The 13,738-nt window shown below is 38.3% G+C and overlaps 1 protein-coding gene across 1 annotated transcript; it reads left to right on the plus strand.

The window, feature by feature from the left end:
* The first annotated feature begins 8,824 nt into the window (after nt 1-8,824).
* LOC102247337 (olfactory receptor 51G2) lies at nt 8,825-9,772 on the plus strand. The gene has a single exon (XM_005863042.1). The coding sequence runs from the start codon at nt 8,825-8,827 to the stop codon at nt 9,770-9,772; it is 948 nt and encodes a 315-aa protein (XP_005863104.1).
* The last annotated feature ends 3,966 nt before the right edge of the window (nt 9,773-13,738 follow it).

The raw sequence follows: 13,738 nt of genomic DNA on the forward strand, positions 1-13,738 counted from the left end.
TATGCCCTAAACTTCTCCCTTCCAATAAAAAAAGGAATTATAACCTCCTTTATTCAAAGAAGATAAGTTTATTTTAATGTAATCAGAGATGTTCAATTTTGCCCTGCACCCATTCTCTGTTTCTCTTTTTTTGATATATTATCATTATTAGAAAATATTTCAAGAATTACCTTTTGTGACAGCATGGATGGACCTAGAGAGTATTATGCTACGTGATATAAGCCAGTCAGAGAAAGACATGTATCACATGATTTCACTTATATGTGAGATCTAATGAACAAAGTAGACTGATGAACAAAGTGGAGACAGACTCATGGATACAGAGAACAGACTGATAGTTGTCATAGGGGAAGGGGTTCAGGGCTGAGTGAGATGGGTGAAGGGATTAAGCAAAGAAAAAAAGAAAGACTCATGGACACAGACTTTGGTGATTGCCAGAGTGAAGGGGGGTTGGGGAGGTAGAAGAAGGTAAAGAGGGGATAAATGGTGATGAAAGGAGACTTGACTTGGGTGGTAAATGCACAATACCATATACAGATGATGCATGGTAGAATTGTAAAAGAAACAAAAATAAAAGTAAATAGATAAATAATATTGCAAGCATCCCAAAGATGTAGAAAATAATACAACAAACACACATATTTTCTCTTAATTCTATTTAATTATAATATTTTGCCACAAGTAAGTTAGTCTATTACATACTACAAATTATCCTATATAATAAAAGCCCAGCGACCGAACAGCAGAATGACCAGAACGACCAGTTGACCAATCGCTATGACATGCACTGACCACCAGGGGGAAGACGCTCAACGCAGAAGCTGCCCCCTGGTGGTCAGTGAACTACCACAGTGGGATCGCCTCTTGGCTGACTGGGATGAGTGGCTGCTCCTGCTGCAAAACCTGGGCCCACGGATGGGAACCCAGGCTATAATAGTCGCCTCCTCGCCCCAGGCTCCTCTTCCTCTTTCTCATTCCCTGCCGCCTCCTCTGGATGCCTGCAGGCCACGCAGCACAGCTACCGGACTCGCAGAGCTGACCCCGGAGGCTGCGAGGTGGGTTTGTGGCCGCTGGGGGACTGAAACCTACTCCGCAGCCTCTCAGTGCTTTTGTTCCTAGGCCCGGCCCCAACCGTGTCCCTTGGAGAGGCCAGTGCTCTGGCTCCACAGAAGATGCTGGACCAGGGAACAGCCACTCAGAGGGCGGGTCTACAGCAGATCGGTTGACTGGGATGAGCGTCGCTCCCACAGTGAGCTGATCCCCACAGGCCATGCCCCCCACCAGTGCACAAATCCTGTGCAACAGGCCTCTAATACCTAATAAAAGCAAATACTTTTTGTATCTCTCTGAATCACAGACTTCACGAATGCTCTGGCTCCACAGAAGATGCTGGAGCAGGGAGCAGCCACTCGGTTGACTGGGATGAGCGTCGCTCCCACAGTGAGCTGATCCCCACAGGCCATTCCCCCCACCAGTGCACATATCCTGTACAACAGGCCTCTAATACCTAATAAAGGCAAATACTTTTTGTATCTCTCTGAATCACAGACTTCAAACTCAATCCCCAAAAGTCATCACACACATTTGAGTTTTGTGTTTATCTTTCCCTTCTTTGTTTTATATTTAATGATATAAAAAGGATAAACAGGGTTGGGCAAAAGTAGGTTTACAGTTGTGAGTACGCAAAACACAGTTTATTCTTGTATTGTTATTTATTAATTATTGTATTATTTTCCATGAGAACTATAAACCTACTTTTGCCCCACCCTGTATATGCTATATAACAGTATTTTTAATATTCTCTTTAAAAAATCAAAGAATTTTTTTAGTCCCAGTACATTTTTTTGAAATTTACCCATATTCTTCTGTGTAGCCTGAAAATATTCATATTCACTGTTGTAAACACCCCTCTGCTGTTCAGGAGATAAAAAGGTGCACCAGAGATTCAGTTCTCTGGTTAGTCCTGCCTCTTATTCTACACTATACATTACCGTTACTGGGATTAAAAATATTTCTAGAACTCTACATATTCTTGCCATATCTATGACATCCTCAGTCTTAATCCTAATCTCTGCATGAGACCTGCTGGAGTAATGTCATTATACCTCCTATCCTTAATTATGAGTCTTTCTTCTTATCCCTTCACTTTAATCCCCATATAGCTGCATAAAATTGTTTTTGACCTATATTCTGCTCTTTCAACCAATTATTTTCCTCTCTCCTCTTATAGCTTTATTTCTTTCTTTTGGAGGCTTGATATTGGCCCATCAATTATCTCCACATCTTAATCTGTGAATATATTACCTTTCTTGGTATAGGAACCTTGAAAGTGCAATTAGGTTAAGGGGATCTTAATATTGGAAGATTATTCTGAATTTTCTGAGTACACCTGATGCAGTCACAAAGTCCTTGTAAGGGAAAGGCAGGAAGTCAGAAAGGAGCAGAGACACAATATTGATGGTGTTAAAGATACAGAAATAGGGCCAGGAGCCAAGCTGGAAAAGGCAAATCAATAGATTTTTTTCCCCCATAGCCTCCAGAAAGAACCTCTCAAGAGACACCTGGATATTAGCCTAGTTTGACTCATTTTGGACATTTAATCTCCTGAACTTTAAAATAACATTATTGTGTTATTTTAAGTCACTGAGTTTGTGGTAATCTGTTTCAGCAACTATAGAAGATTAATACACCTCCCTTACTAAACATAATTAACTATACTTCCTTATCTAAAAATAGTTTTACTCAGCCATTCCTCCTTTACCACCTGCTTTAAAACAGTTTAAAAAAACATTTAAGACTGTTCATAAAATGTACTCTTACTAACCATATGGCTGTTAGTAGGTACTTACTTTATTTTTCTCCTTTATTTCTACTTGAAAAAAAAAATACTGAGCATTAGTGATCTTCCTCTTGCCGAATCTTTAAAAAATTCATTGTGGTGGAATATAAAACACATGCAGAAAACTGCATGGAAACACATGTGCAATGTAACACATTTTTTGTAAAATGAACATCCATGTAAATATCACCTAGGTAAAGAAATCAAATTATCAATGCCCAAATTTTTTCTGTAGCCTTACCTGAACATGACCTCACCATCACCACTATGTTAAGCTAGTATTCTGATTTTTATAGTGTTTATTTCATTGTTTTTCTTTACATTGTGACTATTTATACATCCCCAAACAACACAGTTTACTTGTAATTAAACTAAACTAAACATTGTTTCCTCTTCAACTCCATTATAATCTAATTTTGCCTCTACTATTCCATTGAAATTGCTTGGACAAAGGTCACTCTAATTAGCTCTAAAATACTAAATCATATTATCTATTTCAAATTCTGTCTCCTCATCACTGATGTTTCATCTATAATTGAAACATTGATTGCTCACCTGTTATTGAATATTCATGCTTTGTAGGTTTCTCTTGCACCTCTGTATTTTCTGATCTGTCCACCTAATTTTACTCATTGCATTTTCTAGCTTTACTTTGGATGCCAACCTGCTGAATATAAATGTTGCCCTCCTCAATCTCAAACTGAATGTCCTGAACTCCAGACAGGTTCATACCTCCCTCTGGATAATTCCTTTTGTATGCTATATGGAAACCTTAAACTCAACTAGTTCAAAATAGAACTTGGAATAGAATAGCAGGAAAGTCTCCTGTTCCATTCTCAACTGCTGCTTCTTCCTGCTGCCACATTTGTGTTCTACATTTATGGGAATGGCATTTCCATTCATGTGCTCATTCCAGCCAAAAATATGAACTATGTCAAGGATGCTCCTTACTTCCCTTTACTCATAGTATCTAATCATTTACCAATAAGGTAGATTTTACTTTATTAGTATTTTTCCCAACAGCCCTCACTTTTACATTTCCACTGCTCCTGACAGCCTAGAACTTAATAATTAAATAAATTACTTTGGCATTCTGCTAGTTGTCTTCCCTGCCTTCTTTCTCAAAAAACTCCAAACAGAACTGAAACTAGCTTTCAGAATCTAACATAATCATGTTGCACAAACTTGTTTATGCCTTTTCACTGATTCTCTTCATTTTTGGGTTAGTCTTTGCTCACAACTGCCACAATTATTCTTTGATGATTTTCTGGCTCATTTTTTTTTAAATTTCTGATTATAGGTTTCATGCTCTGAAGTGAGTAACACTTCCTATTTAACACTTGTTGCACTTCTAGCAAGTTATTCCAGTCATTCCAGATATACTTTCTTCCTTAAATATGTTCCGTATTATTTAAGGGCCCATTTATAGTGCCCACTTTATTTTGAATTGATAATTCCACACTCTTTTGTTATTTTCTGTCACCTAGGATTAGGATTATTTTTAGGCCACATTAGAAGCTATTCGTATTTCACATATGCTGAATGAAAACATTTCTAACATGTCCATTGAGGTCATGGCAACTTCTGAAAATGCAGTAAAGCTCCTACCAGAAAAGAGTTACTGCAGCAGATATCTTTTACTCAGGTTTTGCTTATTTCTGTAGCCAATGTTGATGGCTGTCTCTTGACCAAACCTTGAGAACTAACTTTCCAGAATCTTCACACATTTACTGAGCAATATTACTATCTTTGCCCAAAGCAGTAGGTGTACATGAACCAGGTGGGTAGCATGTGTAAGATAAACATGGAGTTTATTCTATGTATCTGTTGCTTGATCTGATGTCTATAAGATGACAGATATGAGCCTATGTGACCAGCTCCATTTTAAGAACTCTAGATTCCAAAACTCAAGCAGGCTTCCCTACATAAACATCTCTCATGTGTCTCTGAGGTTTCAGCTAGAGAGACCCTTTCAGAGAAGAAATGTTGGGAAGCCTGTATGTGACCTCTCTTGCCTTTATCTACATATAATTTTTCCTGCTGTACTTTCACAGTATCCTTTGCTATATCAAATCTCAGCCATGAGGATAGTTTTACTTTGAGTTGTATGAGTGCTTCAAGTGAATCACTGAACTAGCAATTGGTTGTGTACCTGAGATGGCTCCTCTACCTCATTACTAACTTGGTTCCTACCTCAATTTTCAGGCCATTCCCTCCCAGCTCCACACATATTGCAACCAGTAGTTGCATCCTATGTCACTCTCTCCTCAACTTATAAACAAAATCCATGCCCATTATATATGCTCCTGGTGAATCTTTTTAATCTCCTCCACCACTTATAATCATTCCCTCAGGGAATATGAAGAACTCACTTTGAGGAGAGAGAGAGGAGGAGAAGAAACAACAGCAGTAAAAAGTAAGCTCTATGTTATCCTATATAATAAAAGGCTAATATGGCCCTGGGTGGTTTGGCTCAGTGGATAGAGCGTCAGCCTGTGGACTGAAGGGTCCTGGGTTTGATTCTGGTCAGGGGCACATGCCCGGGTTGTGTGCTGGATCCCCAGTTGTGGGGCGTGCAGGAGGAAGCTGATCAATGATTCTCTCATCATTGATGTTTCTATATCTCTCTCCCTCTCCCTTCCTCTCTGAAATCAATAAAAAAATATTTTTTAAAAAAAAGGCTAATATGCAAATTGTCCCTTTGACCAGGAGTTCAACCAGGGGGCGGGACCAGCCAACCAACTGCCCGTAGCCCCTCCCTCTGGCCAGCCCCGCCCTTGATCGGCCCTGATCAGGGCAGGCTGGCCGGACCTCACCCCTGCACAAATTTGTGAACCAGGCCTCTAGTTGTAACAATAACCAATTAGTGCAAAATGAATTTATCCTGGAGGAAATCTATTAATATTATCATTCATGAAAATAGTGTTGTAGATTCCATTCTTACCACCTCCTGAGATATTTATAACTTAAGGGAAAAGGCTGGATTTGGAGGAGAGGTGTAGGAGGATATAAAGGATTGTATGTCCTGAAAATACAAATATGATCCAAGATGTTCCTGGCACCAAAATTGCTAGGATCTATTTGATGATTTCCATCTCTAAGGAGCTAAAAAGGTCTTAGGCTGGGAAGAGAAGAAAGGAAGCCTGAAGCACAACAGGCTGCATGTTCTAAGCTTATAGCATATATTATCTGCAGATCTGGCAAAGACCTACAAGGGTTAGCAATAGACAGCTCTGTCTGGCACATGCTCATTTGATGCTTCTTTGAAAGACTATACCACAGGGACTGGATGTGAGCCTCCAGGGAGAGCCAGACTAATGTTTTATAAACCTGCTCTCTTAGGACTATGCTCAAGCCAGGGAGCCTCACAAGGCCTCAGCTGCCCCACAATCCACAGAAATTGAATCTCTGACCTGGGGTCTGGTGAGTGATAGAAACATCTCAGGCTATAGTAGGTCAAATCATGTTGCATGTGTACCTGGGATGGAATTGAGAGAAGTCGTGGGCTATCCTAGACATGGCTTCCAACTTTGTATAAGGATCTCTGAAGCAGGAAAGGCATTTGTTAGAGGTACACTGCACTTATAATTTTCTTGTATGATATATTCTCTAGTTTTGGGAAACAACCCCTGGACTCTCTTTCTTCACTTAACAGTCACTCAATTCTTGCTCCTAGAATTTGAGATCAACTGCAAGTCAAACTACATTTGTGTATGACACATATTAGATAATATTTCTCAGACAGTTGTTTTTAAAAAGACTTCTGAGACATGGAGTTTTGTATTCTTTTTAGGGATGTTGCAGAGTCAGTTTAGCAGGATTTGGACAAGATGACCTTGAAAAATATAAAAATATGTGTCAATGATTTTTTTCTGACAAAGCTCAAATAAAGAAGTTAGCCTTTTGTTTAAGAGTCTAAGAGCAACAGATCCTCTTTTCTGACATTCTTAGAAGGCTGAGTTAAAACAAAGACTTCCAAGTAGCACAACAGATGATTCCCATTTGTGAATGGATCACCAGCTTGTTACATATCAACTTTGGCATGTCTTCTGAATATAAAACTATCTTCTTTCCTATACTTGTTATGCTTCAGGAATGGATTTGCTATTTTATTTATATCAGTTTGTTAAATATTTGCCCCAAAATATTAATTCTGAATCTCAGATGTTTTATTTTTATCAATAATGATAAGCTTTCTACATGTATAAGAATTTCAGACCATTATATTTAGTGGGATAATGCTTTCCTTTCCTTTGAAACCACATTGTGATTAACAGCCTATAAGGAAAACTTGTCAGAGGCAGGTTGATGGATATAAAGTCTAGTCATTGCCTACCTCTCCCTCTCTAACCAAAATTCAGAGGGAGTTTTTATTAGAACAACATAGATGACTCCTAAAGCTCACCCATCCTCACCTCTCCACAGGTATACCCACACATATTATTCCTCCATGACTTCCCAATAATTGCCAATGACAACTTCTTTATTGTTCAGTTATCATACTTGTTTTGATTCTGACACCATTGGTTATCTTGCACAGAATTTATTCTCTGGGTTTTCCTTAGACTTTCCTTAACGTGTGAAATGGGGGTTGCAGGTATTCATGACTTTATAGAGCATTGTTATAATTAGCTCATAAGAGAGGATTAGAATATAATTAAGACTGTTCTACTGGTAACAGCTTCCACATAAATGACTGCCCAAGAAGATGTTGAAGTCTTCATTGTTAAGAAAGTTTTCCTAAGATGTTAAGGGAGAAACTCATCATTCAGTTGGACTTTAGGTATGTGACCAAAGTTTCCTTTGAACTCTATGTACTAGATTTCACACTTAAACCCTTCTTTAATAATTGTTCTTCAAGGTACCCAGGATTATTCTGGAAAAGAGTAAGTCATACAACGCAGAGTGTGGTTTCACAGGTGGGACCTTGTGTCTGTCCCATGGTCAATGTCCTCATGAACTAGTTTATGGATATGTCTATGGTGACCAGTCAATTGCAAAACTTCAAAGGCAGAAACTCTATATTTACTCATTACCTTACTTACATTGAGTGCATACCAGGAGCTCAGTAAATCTTTGATGCCATCAAATATATTGTGTTTCCAACAGTAAATATTATCTAGTCTTCATCTAAAAATGAAAACATTTTAGAGAGCATCCTGTAACAAAGATTTAGAAGGAATTAAAATCAGGTAAACATTCACGTCAAGCCCAAACCACTTCTGGTATCTGATATTATTATGTATATACTGAATCTCTTTCCAAACAAAACATATATCTGGTAATATCAGGAGTTCAGAATCAGTATTAACATTCTTATACTTTATTTTCTAACTCCCAAGCAGCCATTAAACATAATTATCCTTATCTAGGTTCCTTTAGAACTTTTCATTCTGGTACTAAAACGAATCTGGCTTAAGCACACACACACCTTTGTGCTCTCAACACAGTTCCACTTAGCATTTTTTTCAAGCCTTGAGAAATATCTTCAAATAAGGAAGAAGTTTTCTTTCTCTAAATGACCCATGTATGCTTCTGAAAACTAAGGCAAACCACCAGAAGAGAGATAGACAGCACTCTTCCCTATTGTAAATGTCTAAATCAGCCGTGGGCAAACTACGGCCCGCGGGCCAGATCCGGCCCGTTTGAAATGAATAAAACTAAAAAAAAAAAAAAAAAAAGACCGTACCCTTTTATGTAATGATGTTTACTTTGAATTTATATTAGTTCACACAAACACTCCATCCATGCTTTTGTTCTGGCCCTCCGGTCCAGTTTAAGAACCCATTGTGGCCCTTGAGTCAAAAAGTGAGAGAGATAGAAACATATTAATGGGATTCATGCTGTGAGACGAGGAGATGAAGTCTGTAGTCCTCTGACAGCACAGACTATGGGTGCCAATGTGATGAGATGGTAGGAGAATGCTGTGAAAGAATAACCTTTTGCTTTCTCAATACTTTTTCCAGGCAAGTCCTTCCCAGAGTTATGGCAATTCCTAGCAACAATAATGCCAGCAGCTTCTTCTTCATACTGATGGATCTCCCAGGACTGGAGAGTGCTCACTGCTGGACAGCTATTCCTATCTGCCTTATCTATGGTCTCTCTTTTCTGGGCAACATCACCATAATGTACATTGTCAAGTCTGTGCACAGCCTTCACACACCCATGTACCTCTTCCTTTCCATGCTTTCAGTGGCTGACTTGGGCCTCTCAGTTTCTACGCTGCCTTCAATGGCAGCGGTGTTTCTCTTAGGCCAGAGGAAGGTGGGAGCTGCAACCTGCTTTGCGCAACTCTTCTTCATTCACACTTTCTCAGTCATTGAGTCAGCTGTGCTGTTGGCCATGGCTTTTGACCGCTGTGTGGCTATCCGAGAGCCCTTACGCTATGCCACCATTCTCACAACCCAGCGCATTGGGGCCATTGGGCTGGCCATTGTGACCCGCAGTGCTGCCCTTCACCTGCCCCTGCCTGTACTCCTTGGAAGACTTCAGTTCCAGCCTATGAATGCTCTGTCTCATTCTTATTGTGTTCACCCTGATGTTGTAAGGCTGGCCAGGTCCAGCACTCTTGTGAACAGTGGCTTTGGGCTCTTCGTCATGCTTTCCACATTGGGGACAGATGCTGTACTCATTCTCCTCTCCTATGTGCTGATCTTGAAGACAGTGTTGAGCATCGCTTCCAATGCTGGGCGACTCAAAGCCTTCAACACCTGCATTTCCCATATCTGTGCTGTACTTCTCTTTTATACCCCACTAGTCAGCCTGTCCATGATCCATCGCTTTGGGAAAAAGAAACTACCAGCTCAGGTATACATGCTTCTCTCCTATCTGCACTTCCTTGTACCTCCAATGCTCAACCCAATTGTCTACAGTATAAAAACCAAAGAGATTCGGGTACGCATTCTGAAGATGCTCCACCTGAAAAAGCTTTGAGCCCAAAGGACAAAATATTGGTTCTGATGGTCAGCCTGCTGATTAATACATATCACATAGGAGGTAGAATGTACCTCTCCTCTGATCAATTACTTATTCAAAAACTGATGACTGAATATATCATGGTGCTTCCCCAGCCATCAGAGCAGTACCTGTCCAAAGGGGAAAATGTTTCTTATTCTCTGGATGTCAGTGTCAGCCTGAGAGACCTTGGGTTAGGGGAAACTAACAGCCACTGGAGAGCGTATCAGTTACATGTAAAAGTAAACAGATTAGAAGAGTAGGATTTAAGACCTCTTTCAACTAAAAAGCTAGAATCCCACAAAATTAAGCTCAAAAGGGCCTTACTTGATTGTACTTTCTGAAAGTTTTGCAAGTATGTGAATCAAAATATGTTTTTCTTCTGACTTGCGTATTAACTATACCTAGCCCTTTAAAGGGAAAGCCCTGCTCTTTACTTTCTAATACATAAGTGAGATACTCTGTGCCCTCAAAAACTACATCAAAATGCCATAGTTCTTGAATAGTAAATTCCATATATAAGTCAATTTTCCCTCCATACTTCTTTTAAAATATATTTTTTTATTGATTTAAGAGAGGAAGAGAGAGATAGAAACATCAGTGATGAGAGAATCATTGAGTGGCTGCCTCTAGCACGCCCCCTACTGGAGATTGAGCCTGAAACCCAGGCACGTGCCCTTGGCCGGAATCGAACCTGGGACCCCTCAGTCCACAGGCCAACACTCTATCCACTGAGCCAAACCAACTAAGGCTCCCTCCATACTTTAAATAATATTTTTTTAAAGTCCATTTTTATGAGAACAGACTAGGTTTTCACAAACAAATCAAAGCTAGAGAAATTGATTTGTGTACTTTGTCATGGTCTTTCTTTCTGGATTAAAGCTTCAACTAATTTCTCTGATAGAATTGCTCTATTAAAAACATAACCAGTAATAGGTTAAGCAAGTACAGTATTTCACTTAAGTGCTAATATTTTATGTCAGATTGTATTATAAAGTTATTTACAATGTTATGAAGGGAAGGCGAAAAAAAACATATTACCAAAATTTTATTTCTACCCTACATAGTCACTCATTTAGATTATATTTATTTACTTCTGCTGGGCCACCTCCTATTTAAAGTACACAGAAAACAAAATAGAATATTGCTTCCTTAGTATGAAAAGTTTAAATACTTCAGTGAAATAGGCTTTAAACATATAATTCTCCAGTAAGTCTCCAGGTGCTTCCATGGCTGACAATACAGCTTAGGGGGAAGACACTAAGAAGTTAGAGTCTACTTAACCAGTGAGGTTTCAAGAGATACTTCTTTAAAGTGATGAGTTTTAAGTGGATACCAGAAAGATGAAATATTTAAGCATTGTCTGTTTTTCAATGTCTGGCCTATTTTATATATCTTGCCTAGAATTAGAGTTATTTGTTGGAATATGTTCTATATCCATTATAGATGGGGCCTCCCTATTTTCTTTCATTCATACTCAGGGGTGTAACAAATAAGTGCACCCAGAACGAACAGGGTTTGTTTGTTTTTCCATTTATATTGTGAAACAAAATAATTTTATAAAACATTATTTTTGTAGGACATAAGCTGCCTGCCTTGGTTTTCAATGCCATGGCTAAAATTGTGATTTCTATTTAACTACAGAGATATATCCTCAAAGTTGAAAGTCCTTCATTTTACTGAACTTTTATTATTTCTGTTGCAACAATAAAAAGGGTGTTTTGCTGCATTTATATGAACATAATAATAACAATAAAATTTATTAAGTATTTAATGTGTAATTTTTCAGGAATTATATATTTACATATATTGAATAGCATCAACTCAGGTGTTTTATAATAATAAAGTACTAATAACTACTTTAGTATTGACAAGCTGTTATAAGGTTTTTAATGTAGTACCCCATTTAATTCTCACAATGATGTGCATTAGTTTCTTTCTTGGTGCCCATTTCACTGATGGGGAAACTGAGTCAATGAGCAGTTAAAGAACATGCCCAAACATTCAGAGCTATTAAGTGACAGAGCTGAGATTCAAACCCACACATTTTCATTTCAGGGCCATTTGTTGTTAAACATATATCTATAATCTCCCAATGGTAGTACTATTATATATTACAGACATTAAAAATGAGGCTCAAAGAGCTTGTGCAACTTATATAATTACCAGTGGGGACCATCTTCAACTCAGGTCTTTCTGATATTGAAGCTTGCACTCACAAACAGCCGATTACTTTTTAAACACAATATAAGGGTACTCAGTAACTGAGACAGACTTGGACAGGGCTAAAGGATTTCCAATCACAATGGGGTTTCTTTATAGCCCATTATAAAACTTGTTTGGCAGTGACATGGTTAAAGGCAGTTGCTGCCCCAAAGCCCATGGTGCCTGTTATGTTCATCAAGGGATAATATCCAAGTATTGGCTGATTTGCTGTAAAATCACTCTTCATTGCAAATTCCCTTCCATTGTAACCTGGAGGAGGATGAGAAATGTTCTCAGCTCTTTTCTCCTTGTGGGTGAGTCAATAACATAGGGTTTGGAGAGGAAAGGGGTAAAGCCATATTTGCCCCTTGTTAGTGCTCACTTAAAAATAGTGTTAATAATATGTTTTGAGTTAAGTACAGTATATTAAATATTTAGAGAAAGAAAAGGGGGTCTTCAGATCTATTGGATGAGTTTCCTGAATTATTCCTCAACTGTGCTGGCAAAATAGATAAAAACATGGGCAATTATAATGGGCTGGTAACACATCACAAAAGTTCTCCTTGCCTTAAATACAGACTGATACAGGTGCACCCAAGGCTCTGGGAAGATGATTCTATTCCTCTCAAAGGTAGACAAGCTGAGATGAAAAGTTTGAGAAGCAAATAATATAGGGAGTTGCTCATTTGTGAAGACAGTTTCAAAAGACAGTCTGTTTCTTCTTGCAAGATGGAAGGTAGCAGAATGATGATGTGAATTGATAAACCCAGGGTAATCAAGGTTAGTTGCAAATCTTTCAAAATCTTTAAAGAATCATCTTTGAGAAAACTCCTTGCATTTTGATCATAGTAAGTAACTTTAAGACAAATATTAACAAGTATTATTTACATTTTAAGTACTTTGCAGAATACTAGGAACTCTTCAAGTCTTGCCACTATCATATTTTATCATCAATTGCATTGATAAAATTGGTATGCTATGAAAATTAGTACAATTTACCCATTTTCAATATTCAGTGGATGGGAAAATTGAAATCAGCATGGTTTATGTGAGTATATGGATATAGTTCTAGAGGAGAATCCTTTGGGAACATGAAACCCATTCTCTTATTATTTCATATTACTATCATGGCAGAATATTGGCTCTTAATGCTGTTGATCTGAAATCCTAACGCGGTTGCCAAAGAAAGTAGACATCCGTGTTAGGAAATTCAGCATGGTGTCCCACTTTGTTTGCTATGATGCCACAGGTTTACACCTGATGGAAATTCTGCTGACAAGCCAAAATAAATAGTTCTAATAAGGAAGTAGCTCATAGTGTATTCTTGAAATTTTGGAAAAATAGCTCTTGCTTAAGCCCAAATTCTGTCTAAGTATTTTATCCCAGTGTTTTTGTGCTGAAGTCAGGACCAAAAACAGATGCCTTGCCTTCTCAACTATATTCTTCTGCTTCTTAAAACTAAATCCATTCACTCAAGTGTTACTTAGAAATTGAAAAATGAAAAAAAAAATCACACAATCTCACATATACTCATGAAACTTCCTCTTCTAGACAGTCAACTTAGTGCAATATGTACAAAAATAATATTCTTCACATAGGTGAACATCTCAATGCCTTTTTTTATAGGTCCATTTTCTCAAATGATAGGTTAACTGAAGTCAGGAATTCTGACTCTGCTTACACTATGGATATTCATTGAAATTGATGGGTAAAGTGAGAAATCTTTCAGTTTGTTAAAGA

This window comes from Myotis brandtii, unplaced genomic scaffold (assembly GCF_000412655.1).
Source record: "Myotis brandtii unplaced genomic scaffold, ASM41265v1 scaffold1704, whole genome shotgun sequence".
NCBI classification, from domain to species: Eukaryota; Metazoa; Chordata; class Mammalia; order Chiroptera; family Vespertilionidae; genus Myotis; species Myotis brandtii.

Bases quoted from the DNA above. Each gene is read 5' to 3' on its own strand.
- LOC102247337 (XM_005863042.1), top strand. From the start codon at position 8,825: ATGGCAATTCCTAGCAACAATAATGCCAGCAGCTTCTTCTTCATACTG.